General features: G+C 41.1%; 1 protein-coding gene across 1 annotated transcript; it reads left to right on the top strand.

Moving 5' to 3' along the window:
- The first annotated feature begins 6,171 nt into the window (after positions 1-6,171).
- Positions 6,172-23,538, top strand: emilin2a (elastin microfibril interfacer 2a). The gene is made up of 9 exons (XM_004542949.2): positions 6,172-6,459; positions 7,015-7,140; positions 9,444-9,634; positions 9,747-11,696; positions 19,286-19,624; positions 21,159-21,212; positions 21,561-21,620; positions 21,795-21,935; positions 22,479-23,538. Exons 1-9 carry the CDS (start codon positions 6,299-6,301, stop codon positions 22,784-22,786), a joined length of 3,330 nt encoding a protein of 1,109 aa, XP_004543006.2. The 5' UTR covers positions 6,172-6,298; the 3' UTR covers positions 22,787-23,538.
- Positions 23,539-23,618: the final 80 nt, after the last annotated feature.

Genomic DNA, 23,618 nt, shown 5'->3' on the forward strand with positions numbered 1-23,618 from the left:
GGAGTGTGGGGGACACTACTGCGCATCTCAGACCACAGTGTGACTAGTATTTAATGAACACTTTCTATGAGTGGGCAGAAGCCAAACAGACCGTACAGAATAAACAACCAAAGAACTTTTACATGTGCTGGAACAAAATAAACAAATATTTTAAAAAAACAAATTACAACAGCAAGAATTTTCCTTTATAGATAGATTTGCATAGCTCTCCCAGAGGACTGAACAGAGGAGTGAACAAGAGGCTTGGAGGTTTAGATGTAACTGGGACACAAAGCAGCAAGCAGCCACCGTAATCCCATTATTGAGTGGAAAAAAGTTCCTTCATTGTCAAACTAAATGTCAAGTGTATGCAAAAAAAATGTGATTGTCATAGTTCATCTTGAAAATGACAAAACTTGGTATAACCATATACTCACAATACACTTAAAGATGAAGAAAGCAAAAGAGACAAAAAACACCCTAAAAACAACAACAGCTAATTTTTCATGAAGCATATTCACACGAGTGTCTGCATTAATCTGCCAGCTAGCTGTAACTAACATCCATTACAGCAGTTAAGCCAATTTCCTATCCTAAAACTGTCTTAGAGAGATGTTGTAGAGTATTACAGCTTCTAATATTTTGTCAACCATTTAAATAAGGAGATGTGTGGACTCTGAAATGTCTTTGTGAAGCCATCACTTATGCAAAACTGCTGAATACGACTGCTCTTATTTGAACAACTCATGCTTAATAAACTGGCAACTGAGTCTGGATTTCACCACAGGAATAAACCTTGTCAGAGTCAAGCAACAACTGAAAGAAAGATGACCTCAGACAATCCAAATTAGGTTTTCAGAATAAGCCAATAGTTGAAAGGCAATAATTAGCCACTAACACATATAAAACCTTTAGGATGAGCTAAAGACCATGGCTCATGTCTCTATTCACTAACTTGTTGTATAAACAGCAAAAACTTGGATCAGCAACACAGGAAATCTCTGCTCTGATATTATTCCACATGCTCGCTCTTCCACAGAGCCCTCCCTAAGCATCATGAATGAACTTTTAACAGGTTACCTTAGGCAAACCAGAGGTGAGTGTTCATAAATGATAGGCCTGAGTTGGCTAACAGGAGCAGACAGACAGTGTGTTTAAGAAATACACTCACCTGCCACTTTATTAGGTACACTTTTTTTGTCATTCGAGTACAAAAATGGATTAGGGATTTAATATTTTACTGCTTTGCTTTCTTTTTCTAAGAAGAACCACGATTTTTTTTTCTTTCTTCTAATCCTAAATCCAAAAACAAAAACAAGCGTATTGTAAATATTAATCGGCTATACTGTAGGCTATACACGTAGCTATATTATGAGACTGGCCCCTTGGCGCAGACATGAAAGCACACCCCCAAACTCATACAGAAAGACTCAAAGAGACAGAAAGTCGTTCTGTGTCTCTGTGTAGTGGAGCTGGTATCTGTTTTTTTCAGTCTTTGATATTCCGTGTAGCTGTTTGATCTACCTTTGCAACAAAACAAGCTGACTGTCACTCTTCACTGTACAAAGACTCTGGCCAAGGAGGCCTCCTGTGACTTTTGTCCCCTGAGAGTCTGTCCATTGCAGGCCCAATTAGTAATCAATCCATGTGTATACAATTAGCGTTTATTTAATTCAGAGGCAGACCAAGTCTCATTTGCAGTGGGACTCAAGTAGTGTCTAAACAAGCTTGCAAGTTTATTTCTGCTTGTTATAGCAGAGCGGAGCAAAAGATTTAGTCAAGAACTGCTTTAACCGTGTTGTGTTTTGTTTTTAAAAGCGCAACTGAAATTTGACAGGACTCTGTCAGTAAGGCTTGTTGTTGGATTTCACGTTTCACTTTGACACAACAGATTTTTATGACAAGCTGATTTTTAAATATCATTGATTAACCCGGCCTCTCCTATAGCTGGCATTTCAACTAATCAAACACAGATGCAGTGAATTAATAATTAACTGATTGGCTCACCGCTGCCCCATTCTCAGCCTTGGTGTTGGTGTTTGACATCCAATTTTAAAGTTGAACTCAAAGTGGATTAATCAGGATGGAGCCTGTTTAAGGTACTGCTGAAGGCGCTGGAATTGCCTTACAACAGTGACATATAGCAGTTGCCTTCATTCTGGACTATTTTAGAGTAGAGTGAAACTGTTTTATCACTCACTATTATCACAGATCATCTCATTTTTACATTCTCCTAAGTAGTAAATAAACACTAAATACTCCTTCCAGTCAGTCAACTAGTACAGGTCACTGTATATACAGGCTGGTGGTGGATAAAAATAGATCATATTTATCATTTTCTCTCACTATTGCAGCATTTAATTCTCACATTACTATTCATTAATTTAATTACTCTATAACCAAATGGGCACGACCCATCTCAGGTGCTGTCGGCCTTTCCTATTATAGTGTGCGTGGAGGGAGGATGGTGGCTGATAGTGGCTGATGGTGGGGGTGCTGGTGAATTCGGCTCATCTGTTGTCTTTGCTCAGTAGCTCACAGAGACCTCTTGGCCCTGACGCAATCTCACCTCATTAACATTTTAGGTGACGAGCATGTCAAGGCCTTAATTAACAATTCATGAGCACGGCTGATGGCTATATTAACATTTTACAACCAATAAATCAGCTTTTCCAATCTGCTGTGTGTGTTTGCGTGCACGGGCCCATGTCTGTGTGCATGTGTGTGAGAGATTGAATGGGGGCTTGGGGGGGGGGGGGGGGATTCTGCGTGTGTGTGTGTGTGTTTGTGTTTCTGTGTAGGGGAGGCCAGTGAGTGGGTGGGTGGTTGCATTATTTGTGTACATCCACAACAGGCAGCTTTGTCTCTCTCCCTTTGTCTCCGCGCCTGTCTCCCCGTCTGTCTCAGACCATGACATTTATTTGAACTTTCTCTTAATCTTATGTTCTCATCATGGCTCTGTAGTGAATCATTATGCTTTTCCTCAAAACAAGAAAAATCCAACAACCTCCAACCTGATCCGGAGGAGGTCATTCACAGTGTTATGCCAATTAATAACCTAAAAAGATCAATCGGGCTAAGCGCCCACAAATGTAAGTGTCACACATAATGGAAAGGTTGACTAATTAGGGTGCTATTTTCGTTTAGTCAACCATTACAAAGTGACAGTGATACAAGTTGGTTTCTGTCAAGTCTCCCTGTCTCTCTCTGTTTCTCTCTCTCTCTCTCTCTCTCTCTCTAGGAGGTGGAATGGAAGAGAAGGAAACGGAGAGATGAGGAGACTGGAGGGGTAATTCTGAAACAATGGGGGAGGAAGATCAGCCAGAGCTGAATCGCCAAGGTTTCATAACTTCTATGTTCCTTACAACGAATCCACATTGAAAAAGCCTTGGAGAGTGGGAGAGAGTAATCATCTGCTTCACTGTGCCAAAAAATACATTTATGTGTGTTCACGTGCCTTCTAAAGGGACAACTCCCGAAGCATCTCTTCTTTTTCAAATTCTCTTCAGCACAAAACCACCCAGGAGTGAGAGAATCTAGTAAACTGTGTGATCTGAAACACTGCATGTCTTTCTCTCTGTTTCACTGTGTGGAGCGCAAGGGAGAAAAAGGAAATTTGAAGCAGCAATCCCACTACAGCACCTTTGGGCAGCCCCTTGACCCCACTTTGAAAAACACCTGCGTAGGCAGTGTTTGCAGGCCTCGGCTCTCCCACTGAGTCACCCACTGGTGTAATACGCGTGGTACATAGCTGCTGCTTGCTAAATGAAAGTGATCTCTGCACCACTGCTCACTCTCCCTTGGTGACACAAAAAGCCAATGTTGTTGTTTTTATTTATTCTTTATTACTTATTTTTACAAAGATATTTTAGTGTAAAGACAAAAAAAAAGAAATCCACAGGGTGCCTACATGAACAATAGCGCTGTCTGAATTTAATCTGACCCACGTGCTTTGAAGCAGAGTGTTTCAGGACACGAGTCTGCAGTGGAGCACGCATCTGATCCTTCCAGTGAGAGATCTGCTTTGTGTTGCCTCTGCAGCGGCAGCCCCGCCCACAGGTGCACCGCCGCATTTATTATAGGTAAAGGAAAAGATCAAGGTCGCATCTTCGGTGAGTTTAGGAGGATTCAAAAGGGGTCACGTGATGGGTTGGGCCTGCAAAATGCATGTCTCCGTGACAAATGCATCGGCTGTAAATGATCCTCCCCGGATTCAGTGGCGGCTGTTCCATTTCCAATCAGTCCTCCAACTTCGACAAAGTCAAAAAATAAGAAATTGATCCCGAAGAGGTGCAACGAGGAAATATCCCAGGATTTATGGGTCTTCTTCTTCTTCTTTTTCTTCTTTCTAATGAAAAATGTGGCTTGGTATTCTCCATCAGTCATGACCCTTCATACTTCCTGTTCTGTATGAATGTCAGGGCGTATATGAAGTTAATGACTATGAAGGTGTAAGCCTTGATAATGTCATCATGGAAAATGACAATAAGCACGTGCTCTAATCCGCATACAATTAAAGCAGTGAAAACAGATTGGGCGATGTTCTGAACTCGTGAAACTGAAACCTGTTGGCAGCACGCTGTAAATGTCAGTCGTTATTAGTTATAAATAAAGAGAAAGAGTATGATGGCGGTAAAGCTGCTCACGGTAAAGAGTTGATGGTTAATTCAGAGCCCATGACGAGGATGACTGACATGAAGGCAACCCGGCAAGGTGATGAAACTGGACATTTTACACTCATGCTGCCTCAGTAATGAAATGTCCTTTTCTCACTCTCGACACTTTCGGATAAGAATTGCCATGACTACAAGGAGCGCCTGCTGTTTTTATCGCTGCTGTGCTGCCCTCTTCTGGACACTAAAGAAACAACAGTGCCTCTTCACAGCATCTTTTTTTCCTCCCCTCTATCTGAGAAGCCCTAACGTTGAAGTTTGCTGACTTTATAGTGTAAGTTATTTTATTTTTTATTTGTGAAGTGCAAAGATGTTAGCACAGGAAAAGGAGGAAACTCTCAGTAACCCCATTAAAGGGATCTTTCCCGTGAGGGTGGTTGTTAATGTCAGGCTTACCTGACATTTGTTGTTTATTAAACCATTTGAAAATCAAATCCTCAAGAGACTTTTTTTTTCACTTATGTAACACACTCCGGCATCTTTCAGTTGGCCGACCTGGTGCAGGCTGTCTGATGAAACACTGCAGTCTTTATTTTTAGGAAATGGCTATCTGTGGTCTGAGAGACCAGACGGAGAAGGGTTAGATCTGTGCGTGTAGATCCATTTGCGTTGTTATTCGTTTCCCGTTCCCACGATGCTTTAAAGAATCCCTCTGTATCCTCACAGACGACCACATATTGCTTTGTATTCTCACCCTGTCTTTATTTAAGTCTCAGTCTTCCCTGGTCGCTGCCACCACCACCACCACCACCACCACCCTCCCCACCCCATTAATCAGTATTGCGTTAAATGACAGCATCTGTCTGATCAGGGAGAAGAAGTTATACAGTATTCCCTGCACCACGGCAACATGGGCAACAGGGTATCTGCAAGCCATTTCACACAAAGAATCATTTTCACAGCAGCACCATGTTGAGCACGGAAACTCTCGCACTTTTCGCACAGTGCAAAAGCACCGACAATGAATTTCTGCCTCGAGTGCTGTGAATTGAAGCTCTAGTGCAGGCCTATTTAGTGCTGTACATTTTGTCTCTATTCACGTTAATAAATCAGCAAATTGCTCAGTTGGGCTTTAAAAATACAATTTGCCCAACAAGCTGATGCAGAAAGGAACAGACTGCACACCAGAATATATATCCTCCCCTTATTCCCATTATCCAACGGAATGTAAATTACTACTGTTATCCCAAGTCATGAATATCATCAACTCCACCACTTCACACGCGTCTTTCAACTCTGGTGGTTGCATTCAAATGACATTACCCTATTATCAGTGAGGTGTGACTTATTGGCTGTTGACTGACTTGACTTGATGCCCGCATCCCCCCTCGTCCCTCGCATTAATTAATCATCGAGTCTTAACCACCAAAACTTAAAAGAATAATTTAATTAAAACTAACCTCTGGGGCTACAGACTGTTTTTTGAATAATAGACTTTGCCCCCCTGGTGTTTTTGGGGGGTGGAGGAGGAGGGGGTGGGCCTTCAACGTCATTCCAAGGGAGTTGCAGTGATTGCGGACTTCCCTCAAAGTTCAGTTGCCGGAGTCAAATCAGCCACAGGGGGAATGTAACTTTGGAGTTCGGGAAATTTGCGGATGGTAATAACAGGGTAGTTTTTTTTTTCTGTGGTAGAAATATTTATTTTAATGCGTTTGTTAAGTATGAAGCACAGGCGTGGAGAGATGGACCGGCGGTGGGCAGTTTTCACACTGATTTTAAACTTTCAGCTCACTTACGGGACCCCCTCCTCTTACGGCTTGTTCCACGGGTCTGCAAACACTGGACCGGTACACAGACACAGGACTGGGTAAGCAATGACTTTTGTACAGTTTAGACGAGCTCTTTAAAACTGTCTGTCTTTCAGAAACTAATAAGTGCTTCATGACGGGTGTTTCTGCTTAAAGGTAACGCTGCGCTTTTTTTCTGCCAAACAAAAAAAAAAAAATCCATCCAGGCTTCTCAGTTACCTGAATGACCTGAGGATTTAGCCTCTTATGGTCATATGTAGTTTGATAGCATTCCCCGTTGTTCTATCAGCCGGTGACTAAATTTGGCTCGAGTTCGCCAGTGTTGCCAAAAGTTGGCGATAAGGTGCAGATAAACCCTGGAACGTCGCTGATTACCTCCAGTCTCTTATGTACAGCAGACCACTGCATTTCCACGTTTTCTGATAAATGAAAATAGACTGGGAATGGACGCCTGACAAAGATCACTGCAACGACGCCTTTAGGGAAAGCTCATAAACCATATGGAGCTTGTTATGAAACTTTTATAGTCCAGCTGCGTTCTTTGGTATATTGCTCTAAATTAATTGCCACTTCTTGCTATACATGCTTAAGTCTTTGTTTATCTCCCTCCTCAGGAACTGGTGCGCCTATATGGTGCAAAAGAACGTGAGCTGCGCCGTGCAGGGGAGTGTGGAGAGCTTCGAGGAGCCCGTGCTGGCCCCCTGCCCAGCCTACCAACCCGACTGCCAGCAACAAGTGGCGTGAGCATCCGGGGAGAAGGGGTTGAGGGTTCATGTTTAGATGCATGTGGCAGAATAGATACAAAATGTTTATTTGGGAGAGAGCTGGAGGCAGAAATGTTCACAGTGGCTGCAAAGCTTCATGGGAAGAAGCAGAAAAAGTACAGCTTTTACAGCAAGTTAAAAAGCCCACTGAAAATAGGCAAAGGGAGGAATCTGTGGGTAAAGCTAGTAAAGAGGAGAACATTACCCATAGTTTACTCATTTCTGTCTGTTGTTGGACTAAATGACAAGCCAGGCTGAAGCAAGTGTTACCAGAAAATCCCCAAAAAGTTCAAAACGTGATGCAACCATTAAATGAGACAACAAAGCTGCGCTTCTTCCAACAAAAAAACTTATGGTGACATATACTACGTAGAAATTTATGTTATGTTGCCATTTTCCATAAGAAGCTATTGTTCAGGTTCACAATAGTGCACACATGGGCAAAATAGGGCTTTACGGCCACAACTGGACTGCAGAGCATCTAAATCCAGCCTGCAAATTGGCAACCTGTCCAGGGTGTACCCAGCCTCTCGGTCTCACCCAGTCCCCTGAATTCAATAACTGAAAGAAAATGGATACATGGATGGATGGATGGATATTTTCCTTGTAATGTGTAACCATGCTATTTGCAATTATAGGCCCTTCTCTTGTCTTAAAAACTCAAACTCAGTATCGGCCTGAAAAAAAAAAGTTGTCCAGCTCTGCTACAGTAGCTGGACACTGCCATCAGGTCTGCACACACCCTGGTTAGTTTGTCAGTATAAGTACTGAAACTAGGCCCAGAGGTTTTCCCAAGCACAGGTGTATAAATGGGATTAACTGTAACTGCCAGCTGTCCAAAATAAAGACTAATATGATGAGAATAAGTAAAATAAAAAAAAAGGCTTATAACAGGCAAGTGCTAATATTAATATATATTTGAGCCAGTTCACATTTACTTTTTGATCTATTCCTTTTTTAATTTTCTGCATGTTAAGGTTTGACTTTGTGTTTAACATTTCACCTATAGAGGACATATTTATGTATCTGCATGTTTGTCCATCTAGTCCTTTGTTCAAATGAGTTATGAGACTCTAACAGATGGTTCACAGTTGCTAATTTGTTAGCATTAGAAAGAATTTAGCCCTGATTAAAACATAACTCAATGAGTTGCTGTAGCTTTCATAACTATTATGGACAAAATAGACTTTGCTATGAGTTTATCTGACAGGCAATTAATCTGGAATCGCATTAGGGTGGCATATATAGGTTATATATATGTATAGGTTATACATTTATATATAAGTGTATAACCGAAATACCCATGAACCTTTGACAATATGAACATATCACAATAAAAATAAAACTTTTCCCTAACCCATTTAAAGTTAAAAGACTTTGATTACCACATCCAATCCCCAAACTTCTGCACTAAACAAATCATTAACTGATCATTGTAAATGGGAATGTCGGCACCAGTGACTGGAACACTTTTAATTTTGTACTGGAAGATGCTGTGTTGCAATTTAATTCATTTTTCTTAGTGAATCATTGTTAGTCCTTAAACACATGCTATCTGTGGTTCTGCTTTGTGATCCTCTTGCACAAACACATGGATGAGAGCCCCTGCTCTGTGGAAAAGATTCCTGGAAGCTGATCATACTTAGGTCACCAGATTTCCAGGCAAGAAGAGCTGGTCATGAGAGGAGACGCCTCACCTTATGATACACAGCACTGACTTCATGTTGCCACATGTTAGGATTAGATTTACTTTGTAGATCACAAGCAGACCTTAAAGTGTTGTTGTCACTTGCTTTCTTCTTTTGTTCCTGCTTATTGAGAGTGAACAGTTTTACCAGTGACAGTTGGGAAATGTGTAAAGATGATTGTTTCAGATAGTAACTTTCCAGATGTTTTGCATGACATGACCCCTGGCTTCAGGGAAGTGATATCATCCATTGTTTCTTGGGGAAATGCTTTCTTTGGCTGGAAAGCTGGAATTTTGACATAGTGAAGATTGAAGGAGAAGCTCTAAAATATCTATGTTAAAAAAAATCCCCCAAAACAGATGTTTTGGTGATTGCAAGAGTGAACCAATTAACAGGTTCTTTTTTTTTTTTTAAGTAGTGGAGCAGTTTAGCACGGAACATAATAACACTGATAACACTTTCCAAAAGGTCTGGATGTGATTTTGAGAAAGTCTAGTGTTTCCCATTTATATTTATATATGCTCAAGACTTTGAGACTCCATATGTGTTTGAACAACAAAACTCATTTATTTCTCTGCTTTTTGTTTACAGGTACAAAACTCGATTTCGACCCACATACAAGATTGCTTATAAGACGGTCACAGAGTTAGAGTGGAGATGCTGTCCTAATTACCAAGGTCCAAACTGTAAAGACTCAAAACCAACCCCTAACTGGCAAACAGTTCAGGGAACGCAGCCTTACCGCCCACCAAATCCTGGACATACAACCAGACACATACAGAGTGAGAAATCAACTTTATACTAACAGTATTTTACTAAACATTAGTATGTGCCACTAACAAAGTAACTCTTACTTATTTATGTTATAATTCATAAGTTATTTCATTACTCCAGGGCCGGAGCGAAGAGAGACCCCGCAGCATGTGACAAGGCCTGGTGGGACAGATAAAGTGCATCTTCTGGAAGGTGAAGTTCAGCGTCTGTCTCAGACAGTCCTGGATCTCCAGTCTGCTTTGACAGGGTTAACTGCAAACCTGCAAGAGGACACAAAGAAGATGCTCATGACACTTCTAAACAACATGCGCCCACCAGACAGTCCCACAGATGCAGCTACGGAGGAGAACCCGGCCGTTTTGGATGGTCATCAGGCCACCAGAGGTGGGATGCCAGGACAGAAGGACATAGAAAAAATAGTCGCTCGTTTGGATGATATCAATAACGCGCTGCAAAGCAAGGATGAAGCTTTGGAAGACCTAAGAGGAATCACAACAAGTCATGAGGGCCAGATACGTGTCCTCATGGATGCCTCTCAGTCTCAAGCTTCACCCATACCGGATTTTGATGTTATACAGACTTACATTGATGGAAAATTTGAAAGCCTAAAGAAAGAGATTGACCAGAATTTGGAGGAGCAAATGGCCAAAGCTCAGAGCTCATGTAATGACAAGCTCCAGAAGCTGCAGAAGACCTGTGAAGATAGCCATGATGAAGTTTTGGACAGGTTTACCAAGTTGATCAATTCCAAGGAGGCTGATCTGCGAAAGGAGATCCGATTGCTGCGTCTAGACTTGGCTGCTGCAGATGGACCTGTGCGAACCCAAAGGCAGACGGATCCATCCAAAGAGGAAAAAGAACACGGTGACCATAAAGACCTGTGGCGTGAGATTGATCGCATTGCAGAGGCTCACCGCATCCTGAATGTCCGCATTGACAATGAGCTGGAAAATCTGTCTGCTCCACAAGAAAGCATCAGCGATTTTTCTTTATTGATTGAGGAGCTGGAGGCACGTATAAATATCACAGAACTAAATGCAGAGACTCACTGCTTCTACATCGAGGAAAAGCTAACCCGTACAATCACAGAGGAAGTGGCAGCTCTTCGGACGCTTCTGGATGGACGTCTGAACGGCATGGAGGACCAGTTTACGAACATGCTGGTGGAAATGAGCCAAAACAATTTCCCTGGGGAGTTTAGTGACTCTATTAATGCCATCCAGTCAGAAGTTAACAACAACAAGCTCCTCCTCCAAGGTTTGGATGACAAGGTTAACACTGTTGGAGAGTTGTGCTCTGCAGGATGTTCAGGCTCACAAAATACCGCAGGACAGGTAACTTCTGCACCTAAACTTAATGGTCTAGAAAACATTTTGAAGGACCTGTATCGGTACAGAAATGACCTGGACGTCCTTCACACAGATGTGAGTTCCAACACAGCCAAGCTCAGCCAACTTGAGAATTTTGTTCAGAGGTACTCAGGAGCAGCAGAGAGAAGTGTGCAGACAATGGATGACTTCAAGAAGGGACTGAATAATCTTGAAAACAACGTACTCGGTCTGTCTGGCGCTGTTACTGGTTTAAGTGATTCCTTAGGCAAATACAACCAAGATATGCAGAAAATAAACTCAACATGCTGCTATGCTGAGCAGAGAGGCGAAGGCAGTACAGCACAGGACAGCTGGAGTACATCTGAATCCACTCAACGTAAGGTGGGGGAGCTGGAGGACAGACTCGATACGCTTAGCAGACAGGTGTCATCTGAACTGGGTGAATGTAAACAGAACACACAGGGTGTTTCTGATGGCATCTCCGCTGTGGATGGACGTGTAACCCGACTCGAAAAGGTGTGTGGAAAGTTAGACGGAGTTTCTGCTAACATCAAAGACCTGAAAGATGGGTTAGAGAGACATGTTGCCGGCCTGCGGGACTGCGTCGACAGAATGAACATCACATGTGGAAATCACGGAGCAGAAATCAATGCTCTGCAAAAATCCTTGCAGAAGTTTCAGGGACAGCTATCCGCCATGGCCAAAAGTGTTTTGAAGGACGGCGGTGACAAAGAGCCAGGTGAGTTGATAGCAATAAAACAGTTCAGTCTTTATTTTTTTAAAAATCGCAAACAAACCTTTAATGGACAGCTGTGCCATTCCTGTCCACACATTAATATAGTCACACCCAAAATGAAGCTTAAAAGAGCATAGTAACAAGCACTCTGGTCATCGCATCAACCAAACACAACAAAAGATGAAAGTGTTCACAGCTTTTTAAAGCGTAAACACGCAAAGGCTTTAAAAAAAATGGCCTGACAGAGTCAATCACTTAAACATGAATCCAGATGCATTCTTCTGGAAGTCTTTCCTGGAAGACATTCAGTGTTGCACTCATTTTCCCAAAAATAATGGAAATAGCTGTCTAAAGAATGCAAAGTCAAAAAAAGATGAAGTTCAGACACTGATTACTTTAATCTCTGCACACCAGTAGAGTGCTGCTAACATGGACTAAATGTCAAAATATGAGTTCCAAAAGTTGCCTGAATCATCCCCCCCAATTCTGACTTGGAAAGAGACGGAGAAGGAGATCTTACAGACGCCCTGTGAACATCTGACGCGCACTTTGATAGAAGCACAGTGACACTTTCAGAGCCTAAAGGTGAATACGGGCATGTAGGTGGTGCTTGTGAAATGAAACAACAGCAGCTGTGGCAGCAAATGGCTTTCGTGTGATCTGTATGGCAGCAAAGGAGTGATACTATCAGATTAATGAGGCACAGTAATGAAAAGGGTGTGCTGGAAGTACAATATGAAGCAACGAGAAGAGTACGCCATGTGCCTTTTGTAGCATTTACAAGTCGACTGTCTCAACTAGCTAGCAGGCTTTGCTTCATTAGCGGGCAGAGTTATCACGATAGGGAATCATGACAGTAATTGGAGTCAGATTATGGCACAGTTTAGCCACTTAAGGGTCCATTAGTTCAGGGGATTCCCACATTAGTGCAGTCAAGCACTGAAATTAGCTAGAAGAACCCAAGTAAAAAAGTAGTGGCTACATGCACATAATCTTTTTTGTCAGCGTCCTGCCTAGTTTTCACTATCTGAGTTTATCAAGTATGATTAACATCTGTGTAAACACAAACTTTTCCTGTGGATAATCTCCACATAATGCTGGCTTGGTTTACGTGAAGGCTTGAACAGCTACAGGGTATTTCTCAAAATGGGAGGGCACAAGTTCACTGAGCCTCCCGTGCTTGCCTCCAGCATGTCATTCAATATGTCCCAGCACTGAGAAGCAGAGGCCCACATTAGAGACTTCCTGTGGCTTAGATTTGTGTTGTCCCAGGAATCCCCCTTTTTTGTACAGGCAATGAAACATGCAAATGAAATCTGAAAAATTTTACAGCCATTCCAGTGCCTATGATGATTTACTCACAGTGTTACGTGCCTTGTTACTCCGTGACGTAAATATCACTTAAACACTCAACAGACTGCTCCTTCTCCCCCAGTCCTTTCATGAGTTGTGAGGTCTTCTTTCTTTCACCATAATTCCTCTTTATTTGCAATACCACAGAACTGCGGACCTCAACCTCAGCTCCCAGTCCCTCAGTACACATACCTCTACCCCTCCCTCGTTTCTTTCTCTTTACACATGTACACATACCAGCCTCGAGAGATTCCCGCAGGGTGACCTAAGCCCGATGTGTGGAGTCTGGTCCTCATTAAGGGCCCTGACTCACCGCTGGAGTCAGTCTTGATGGAGAGGGGAGAAGAAGGGCTCCACACCCAGGACCAGATGCTTCAGCTACCCTCAGCTGTGATGTCATGACTGGGGCCCCATTACCAGTCCCTCCCACATTATTCTCCAAAACAATAGAGCGATAGGGAGCTGCGGAGAAAAGAGGGCCGATGAATTGTACCCATTTCAGCATTTGCCAAATATGGCCTGTTATTTCCAAACAAGGATGTTTGATTTCATTATCTTACCAGGAACATTAAGCTTGGTTTATAATCAGAACCCCCACTTCCCACCTTTCCAACTTCAGATAGAGGGTGGCTGTGTCAGCTATTCTTTGCAACTTTCTGAGACAGGCAAGCTGGCATTCACAATCACTTCTTACTGTGATTGGCCTCTTGAGGTGAGAGAGGAGCAGGGAATTTTAAGCTACCCAGCATTTTCTTTAATCACTCAAGTTTGTCTGCTATTTGTGGCATTTTTCATGTCCGTTTTAGCAAAGAGACATTTATCGCTTGTGTGCACCATTATTTCAGTCTATACTGTAGCAACCTGCTAACCTAACTCAAAGAGGGAGAAAACGGCTAGCTTGGTTCCAAGACAAATTAACTGCAACTTCCTGGAGTGTCAACTTGTTGCCTGGTAACTGGTAACTGGTTTCCCCCCATAACATGCTAAAGTGTCACCGAGTTGCCATTTTTCTACTGATTTAACAAAGATACAGCTTGTTAAATAGAACATTTCTGAGAAGCTGGTCGGCAGGACACCAGGCAACCTGTTTCAAATTTTTCTTCCAGCCTACATTAGCAAACTGCTCGAGGCAACTCACCTAAATCTCAGCATGAGCAGAGTAAATAAGCTTACTGTATTTCTAAAAGTGTCAGAATTTTTCCCTTCAAAGAGTAATCTCATTTTCTTTTAGTCCTAAATCCCACAAGAGAGGGAGTTGGACTTTGTGGCTCGAGATTTAATGGTTACTTCAAGTTTGGAAAGGAGAGAAACTGTCTAAATAGAGATAAAATATCCACAAAAAATCCCTGCTCTGTGGGTGTGGTGGTGGCTGAGAGCCTACTGAAATGTTTCCTCTCTGTGTTTGAGCTCATATTCTCCACACAGTCATATGAGGACCCAGAGGAGGCTGCAAACAGATGATGTGTTGTAATAACATAACTGAAAGATTGACTGGAATAGCTTTGCCCTTACACAGCGTGACTGTTGAATTGGAATTGTGTGACTTTAGTTTTAAAGTGTTGGCACTGCTTAGCCCTCAGCAGCTGCTCCTGCTGCAGAGGTCTGCCACTACTGCTTTTGTTTTTTATATCTAGTTGCTTTCCCTCTGAGAGGGAGTTGTGGTTAAGAAGAAATTACTCTGTGGAAACATTCAAAAGTCTGTGATCTACCAACGAAATCTGAAATTACGCAAGAGATTTCAATCTCTCAAGAATTGGCAAACTAGTTTCATACAGTCATGGTTAAAAAAAAAAAGGAAAAAGGAAAGTACAGCCTTTGTTAAGTATAAAGTTTTACATATCAAGATATTTAAAAAAAAACTCAAGTACTTATCAGGTCTTAAAATAAGGTAAATACATTCTGCATTCTGGCTAATGACATGGTGTCGTTAGCCAGAATGCAGAAGCAGTATATGAAAAACTTGTTTCAGCAACTTGTTAAGTCACCTTTAGCAGCAATACCTCAAATGAAAGATTTCTACGTGACTTTATCAGACTCTCACATTGTTGTGGAGGAATTCTGGTGCATTGTTCTTTTCATTGAGGTTTTCATTCATGCACAGCTCTCTTAATGCAAGCCACATCATTACAATCTGAACTTTGACTGGGTCACTGGAAAACCTTGATCCTTGTCTTTTTCAGCAATTCACCGTCCTGTTGCATGACCCAGTTTCAGCTAAGCTTTTATCTGTCTGACAGATGGTCTCACATATAACCAGTGTTGGTCAAGTTACTTGAAAAAAGTAATCAGTAACTAATTACTGATTACTTCCCCCAAAAGTAATCCCGTTACTTTACTGATTACTTATTTTCAAAAGTAATTAATTATTTACTTACTTCGTTACTTCGTTACTTTTTAAAAACACGATTTACAACCTGAATAGGTGATAAAGCGATAGATCTTTCAGCCCAATTCTACTTTTTCTGCATAATCCATCATACAAAATGTAATCAAATGGACAAGTCCCTTTTTTAAAACTTGTTTTATTAGTTTTAATCTTTTAACTTTATGCATCAAGCAAACATTAAATGATATGCACCATTCTCTGACTTGAAGAAATTAGTTTAACATTTAAACCTATTTTCTGCACATCCCAGCATATAAAATAAAATATTTTTTGTGTTTACACTCAGTCTTTCAAATAGATGCAAGTAAAACACAGCAGAAAATAAATAAAGTCAAAGACTAGCGGTCCTGTTGCTCTATTTTCACCTGTAAAGCAGGAGTAGGGTAGGCGGAGGTGTGCCCTGGTGCAGGTGAGCCGCAGCGGTCAGTTGAAGAATCCGCGAGTTTCTCTGTGAATTTCCCATTACGTCATTGCGCACTCGATGCTTGTTTAGGGGGGGTTTTCGCTGTAAAAAGAAGTTTTCTTCCCACGCACAACGAACACTAATGTTTTTGTCACTTTTTATGGAATCAAACTCAGAATAAGGTCAGTACACGCTTTAAACGCTGCACGCTCATACTGTCTCCCGTACTTGATATATTATCCATTGTTGATCTGCACACAGCTGTTGTCTCAAACGTCGCACTCGCTTACGTCATTGTCATGAGACATTCTCGCAAAAAAATCACGGTTTTAGTAACGCAATAATGCAGCGTTCCTACAGGAAAGTAACGTTTTTTTGCAGTCACTGCATGGTCTGACATGGGGAAATTTACTGGACATACACTCCTAGGAAGATTGGCAACTGTCTTGAATGTTTTCCACTTCAGACTGAAGAATAATGGACTTCAAATTATTTGGAAATAGCCTTATAGATCTTCCCAAATCATCGGGTAGCAACAGTCACTTTTCTGAGATCACTGCTGATGTCTTTCCCCTCTTGGCATTGTGTTAATACACCCACGAATACTCCAGACCAACAAACTGCCAAAACCTCTACTTTTATAGAGGCGCTTACACATGATCAGTTAATCAAGTGCATTTGATTACCAGCACTTTTGTGCTACTTATCCTCTTAATTCCTGTGGAAGCAGAAAGGGTGTACATAGCTCTCTGCGCATTCATAATGATCCTTTCATCTGAGGTTTTATTTACCTCATTTAAAAGACTGGGTTATTGAAATGATGTCCTAATATGGAAAACCTTAGAAATGAATGAGTGTTTTTTAAACCATGACTGCATATGTTATTAGGAAATTTTAAAATATGAAAAAAATACTTCTGTTTCAAATGTATTTAGTGACTAGCCAGAATTTTCATGCTGAATTTTACAATTTAATGTGCAATATGTTTTTTTCCTATTCCTTTTTTTGGAGATAATCCCAGCCCAGCTCAAATCACATCCCTGTTATTTCTCTCTGTTTTCTCTGAGTTGCTCACTTTACTCCCTTGTCGCGCTGCTTCTTTCCAGCTTTTACTTTCAATTTGTCCTTCCAAGAAAGCCAGAGGACTTTCCACCTCTCTCTCCACCCTGTCCTGTGAGTGTCTAGCAATGGACAAAGGCAACAGAAAATGAAAAAGGAAAAAAAATCACTGTTGTTTTAAAGCAGGGATAAATTAAGGGCTTTGATTTCATGGATCAATGCTTTGCAATTGATCATTTAGGCTTTATATTGAAGAGACAGGCAGGAGGATTAACTGTCTGCGGTGATGAGGAAATACACACACACAAAAAAGACATAAAAGGCCTTTTGAAGTCTCAGGTTGTCTGATGGGAAAGAATGGAAAATTGTAATTGACACCAAGGCGCACACTCACACACACGTATAATTTTAGTCATCACCAGAATTTTGAGGTGGTGCCACAATTTCCCCCGATGAGATATCTGAGTATGTGAGGTGAGGTGTTTCCAACTCTGACCCAGGAGCCCATCTGGAAGTCTTCAGAGGAGACTCTCATACACAAGAGGAATCCCAGAGGTCTGCCATGCAGCGCACAATTTGAGCCTCCCATCATAAATATTACAGTAGGAAAATGGGGTGGAGAATGAAATTGTGTCCATGTGCATAGCAAGAAAGATTAGACTCTGAGTGATGCATTATTGTAAGTGTGTAACAGCCACTCCCTGCATCATGACCCTTGGCACCATTGCACGATCAGACTGTCTGCCACAATATCCCATGACGATTTCAGTCACTTGTGAACACTCACGAGATGTCACCCAGTTCTGCAGAGGCGCAAGTGACTAAAGCATTACCCTTTGGTGTCTCAGTCTGCCTGTAAGCAATAACATCTGGTTTTGGTGACGCCTTTGGTTGTACCAGCATGCATATGAATGTGTGCGCTTTTCTCTGTGCTTTTCGAATTCGCGGTTTCCCCCTCAGTGAGACACAGGCTGAGAGCTCATGGGAAATATGCACTCAGGCAACCGGCACCCTGGAGAAGGCATGGGGAGGAAATGAATGAGAGATTTCTGATTATCTCAGTACAACATGATTGCTGGGTTTAATTTGTTTTTGATTATACAGTACATGTGGTTTCTGAGTAGCTTGGAGTAAGAAGGACGAATTTTGTTGACAGGTAGATGATGTTTTATTTGATAAAACCAGAATGCCTGATTACTTTTATAATCCAGAGTAACAGCCAGGCTCTAATGTAATATAGTTGCTTTCAGGTAGGATTGATCACTGGCTGAATGTGCAGTTGAATTAACAGTTGACTTTTGATTTATTATATTTGGCTGCAAGAGAACTTACAACTGTTATAAATGATTTTTTTAAAGCTATGGTACAGTACTGTACAAAAGTATTATCTTTACACATTGCTAGGAAAAGATAGCTGCAGAGATTTATTGAAATAGGTGCAAACATGGAGATATAGTACATAAGGCAAAAAGACAGTCTGTACATTTCTAATAAGCCTGAAAGTCAGCAGAGCAGGAACTTTCTTAGGCAAACCTTCTGGTAATTTCTTTAAGTATCTTCAGGAATACTTCTCCAGGCTTCTTGAAGGACATCCAAATTTTAAAATATGAAAATCCGATGTTCTGAAGGAGGCATTGAATGTTGAAATGTGTTGGTATTTTTTCTGCATTCATAATTTGAACAATTTGACAGGATCCACAACACCACTGGCTAAAATTCAGCTCCAAATCATGACAGCGTCTCCATCATGTTTTACTGATGGCTCTCAAACTTAGAACCCAAATTTGAAATTTGGATTCATCACTCTAAATGTCACTACTGATTTTCAGTCCAGTTCTTGTGTAGTTTGACAAACCTCAGCCCCTTGCTTAAGATGGATGGATCAACTGAAGTGTCATCTCTGAGATTCTTGGTCAGGTATTTGCTCTATTTATTTTCCTGTTTCAATTTTTCATAGCTTCCACTAAAGAAATGCAGCCGACTGCAGTAACAAGGTGCCTAAAGATAAACTGAATATCAGTTATTTGCTGGTTATAAACACTGGTTCTTCCCTTGAATTAGATTCATTTTTCATCCTTGTATGATTCATAGGTCAGTATTAAGTGGTTCAGCAAAGAAAAACAAACAAAAGTTCCTCGGAAAATGTCAGGTACCAGGACTGGACTGTTAATGAGTGCGAAAAGGAGATTTATATGTCTATATGTCTGAAATGTTTTATACTGTGATGGTCAACATGGGGGCATGTTGCTAAATTGGTATTTAGCTCAAATCCTTACAGTGGATAAATTCATCCATGAAGCTGCCAGCATGGCTGACAATGCCAGGAGGAGCACGACAGCTGATCTGACCATTAATCATGATCTCTGTCTCTTTTTTGTTTCATTTTCCAAGGAATGACCGTAAGACCAGGACCAGAGATGCCTGCGTCTTTGCCAGACAGAAACAGAATCCAACAAATCCACATTCCTATCATCATCGACCCTGTGCAGACCAACCCCAGAACACCATACAGCCCAGGCCAACCAGTGCAGCCAAACACACACAGAAAAAACATCAGCCCGCCAAGACAGCCTTTCAGTCCTCGGCAACCAGGTGTGCCGACTGTGCCTGAGATTTCTGTTGTGGAGATGGGAGAGGCAGGACCTCCAGGATACAGCCGCAGGGTGACTGTGCGAAGAGGGTCTGAGGACTCTTCCAGAGACCGTGTTAAAGGGTTTGCAGGAGCACCAGGCGAGTAGTCTTAAGGTCCATGATGACCTCTGGTATCGTCTTAAGCATACAGCTGAAAATCCACTATGAAGGTGCAGGCCTTATTTTATGATGTGTATGAAAATCTGCAATCTAATTAAGTCTAACTCAAGGCCTCTCGAATTTACAGCACAAAACTAATTCAGTTGTATATGAAATACAAATCCAACTCTAAAATTCTAAGGGCAAAAAATCATGCTGTTTTTGTTGCTTCTGCTACATGCAAGGTAACAGACCCAACAAAGGTGCATCACTCCCACATCACTATTTGAAACATGAAGGATTACTGCAGTCAAGGGACCTTTTTTAATCAAAAACACAATATTTTCCTAACCCTGGCCAAGTGTGTTGTAATGCTGGGCCAGGGTTAGGAAGTCAAAAAAATGCAGCAACAGCAAGTAGAAAAAAGCAAAGCCAAGTGAAAAACACAAAGTAAACTCAAGTCTAAGTTGGAAACTTAGATGGATCTGTCCTGCTTTGTATCAATAGTTGAGGCTGCTGGTGGTGTATTGACACACTTTGGACCCCTTACGACTTAATGAATATTATTTAAACACCACAACCTATCTGAATATTGTTGGCTCAAATCATCTCAAACGGGTTTCCTGAACCTGACAGTGACGTCACTGTACTCAGATCTCAATCCAATAAACCACCTTTGGGATGTAGTGGAATGGTAGCCAGCATATCTGCAGCAACTGTGTGATGCTGTCATGTATATATGAATCAAAATCTCTCAGGAATGTTTCCAGCACCTTGCTGAATCTGTGCCATGAAGAATTAATAATGCGTGGACAGTTGTTTGTCATCTATGTGAAGGTTTTCATTGGGTGCCAAACCAAATCAGAAGGAAGAGGACGCCGAACATAGATTTAGGCAGTTTGGGGTTTAATTATTTAAGCTGTATGTAGAAAGATTAAATAAAATATCAAACAAAACAAAGGCTTTGTTCTAGCCTCAATGCTTTTTGGCAGTAAAGGAATAGAGAACAGCCTACGTTAGTCATATTGTTACTGTTTACTGGTAGTGTGGGAGAATTAGCCAGGGAAATGCCAATTAGTCTTACCCCCCTTACTTGTAAAACAAAAAAACTTAAAATTCACCCACATCTTTGGGCTTTTGGATGGGATGTGAGATTTGTTTCAGCTTTTCAGTTCTTTATTGTTGCATATTTTTTCTTTACTGCCATCTGAATGCTTGTCATAGGTTGGTTTTTAATTCAGTCTGTTTTTGGTTAATAATAAATACATTTAAATGTCAGTCTTTGTGGAAACTACGGATGCTTAAATCTGATTTTAGATGGCATTATCTTGAAACAGCTGGGAAAAACAATCTGCTTCCAAAAATCCACAATTACGAAGTCTAGAGTTCTTGAAGTTTCTTGGAATCTCTCACACAGTGTGCCATAAGATCCAGATGGAAAACCAAAGAACTGTATTTGGCAATACTACAGATCGACCCCGTCTCTTCAGATGACAATAAAACATAATATTTTTGTCATCTGTTTCTCTTGCAGGCTATCCTCCTCTGAAGCCTGTTTCTTTCATGCCTCAATCAGCCAGACGCCAAGGTATTTTACCAGTTCATTATCAAGTTACATCACATGCATCTGCAGGCTTCTTCTACTGTATCAATGTAAAAGAAGAAGCATTGGAAAAACTGTGAATAATTTCTAGTCGGGGAGTGCGAGGGAGTGGGAACTGGATGTGTTTCTTTAAGGGTGTGTGGGCAGATTGTGCAAGGATTTTAGTGCGTCTGCAAGCATTCACCAGAAAGTTTTGTATTTTCTTTATATATATGTACACACACACCAATGACAGATTTATAAGTATAAAGATATAATAATAATAATACATGATGTATTACGTATTATGTAATAATACATAATGAGTTAACATGTACTGTGTGTGCCTTGTAGCTCTTACAGCAGTAAAGGTGCCCTGGAACCCGGTTTATCGAGCTCCAGCTGATTCACCAGGTAAACCTGTCCATGTTTCAGCAAGGATTAAAGGCATTACAAAAAGAATTGAATTTATGATAGATACATATTACATACATATTGATTCTGATCAATTTAAATGCAGCAATCATGTATTCATTTATCCATCAGTTGAAACACTGATTGACGACATTCCTGTCTGTTTGCATCCAGTTTCAGTCGACAATAGCGCTTTGGCAGACACCTTCTCCTTCTCTGCCGGCCTCACTCAGCAACGTTTCTCTGGAGATTTTGGAATCATTCGCTTTAACAGAGTCCTAGTAAATGACGGAGGACATTACAATCCCAGCACAGGTAGATCCACACATAAAAAAACAGATTCAGTATTAAAAGGATTGTAACATTTGCTGGTATCATTGTGATACGTTGATAATACGCAGATATGTCGTCTTTTTGCATAAAAATGTGCTGTTATTATGAGCCTGGGCACTTAGTTGTGCTTTGTACAAACAAACAAATAAATAAAACATTAGTTAGGGATTATTTTCAGTTGTGGATTAATACGAAATGTGTTCTCTCATGAGTACTTGAAGCAGGACTGTGAATATAAAGATGATTCAAAATAAACTGCAGGACCCGTGTTTGTTATAACTGAGGAATGACTCACCCAGCACAGCAGAGTGGCTAATTGATGTGTTTTTAATTCTTAATTGGGTAACAATGAAGTCCTGTGACACAGAGGAATTGGATAATTCAGGCTTTGGCTACAGAGCCAAAACTCATTAGGATCAATTCATTGCAGGTCCATGAATAGGGAAGAGACTTAGAAACCAAGAGTACTAATCAGTAACATTATTGATTGAACCCAGGCTGAATCATTCCTGTCCTCACCCTCAGGGATCTTTACTGTACCGCTGGATGGCCGATACCTGATTTCAGGTGTGCTGACCGCAAAGCAGGGCGATCGTGTAGAGGCCGTGCTGTCTGTGTCTAACCGCAGCGTACAGAGGCTACAGAGCTCAGGCCTGACTGGTGGTAATTGTGGCTGCGGGGGTACAGCATCCTTTAATGTAATCCTACCGCTGAGGAAAGGAGACCAAGTGGCTATGGTAAGAACCGAAGGTCAGCTGGCCACAACCGAAGCCAGGGAGATCCTGTCCACCTACAGCGGCACCTTTCTGTACCAGCCACAAGCCAAAAGATAGCTGGAGCTCAGGTGGAAAGTAACGACGAGGACTACTTTGTTCCCAGACATGTGGACTGGAGGAAATGTTGAAGTGTTGAAACCACATTTTTAAAACAAAAAAATTATTTGCTGTGATGCAGCTGTTTTACCTGTGTGAAGATCTTTAGTTATAAATTCAGTTAAAAAAGCTGTTATATGGAATTTGTAAGCAATTTTCCAAAGACACCTGATAACAAGAAGCAGGATTTGTATCTAATATATTTATCAAGATGAATGTTTGTACCACCTATTGTAAATGTCTTGTGTAAAAGTATAAATTAACACTTTTGTAAATTTTGTTTTAGCAGCAGCATTCAGAGACTTGGCATACAGCATGGTCAACAATCATTGGAGCATATTTGTAGGTTAGCTGTAAATATGGACTCACGTCATCTTAAAAGTGCTCTGGGTGATTAGGAAATCTGCACAGAGAGATTAATGAGGAAAGGAAAGACTTAGCAACACAAGATTTTATTAATAGTACAAACTTGGCTGGCTTCTACTGAAGAATACATGGTTAGTGAGCCCCCTCCTTTTTTCTTTTTGGTGATTATGTAAAGTGGGTGGGGATGATAAATAAATTCCCCCTTTCTCACTCCTGAGACTGACTAAAATTTTCCAGCATCAAACTGTAAGAAGTATTTAGCTTTCAGTTCAGCCTTTGTTAACCCTTAAAAAGGAAAAACTGATATTTTAATTAAAAGCTGAATAAATAAACACTCTGGATTACCATTTTGTATGATTCTTCTTATCTTTATATTATTTAATAAAACCAAGCAAAACCTCTAAAATGACATGAGGGACTTAACCTG

Source organism: Maylandia zebra, linkage group LG18, assembly GCF_041146795.1.
Source record: "Maylandia zebra isolate NMK-2024a linkage group LG18, Mzebra_GT3a, whole genome shotgun sequence".
Taxonomy (NCBI): domain Eukaryota; kingdom Metazoa; phylum Chordata; class Actinopteri; order Cichliformes; family Cichlidae; genus Maylandia; species Maylandia zebra.

Bases quoted from the DNA above. Each gene is read 5' to 3' on its own strand.
- emilin2a (XM_004542949.2), top strand. From the start codon at position 6,299: ATGCGTTTGTTAAGTATGAAGCACAGGCGTGGAGAGATGGACCGGCGG. The intron at 11,697-19,285 runs GTGAGTTGATAG...TCATTTTCCAAG, and splicing joins CGGCGGTGACAAAGAGCCAG to GAATGACCGTAAGACCAGGA. The intron at 19,625-21,158 runs GCGAGTAGTCTT...TTTCTCTTGCAG, and splicing joins AGGGTTTGCAGGAGCACCAG to GCTATCCTCCTCTGAAGCCT.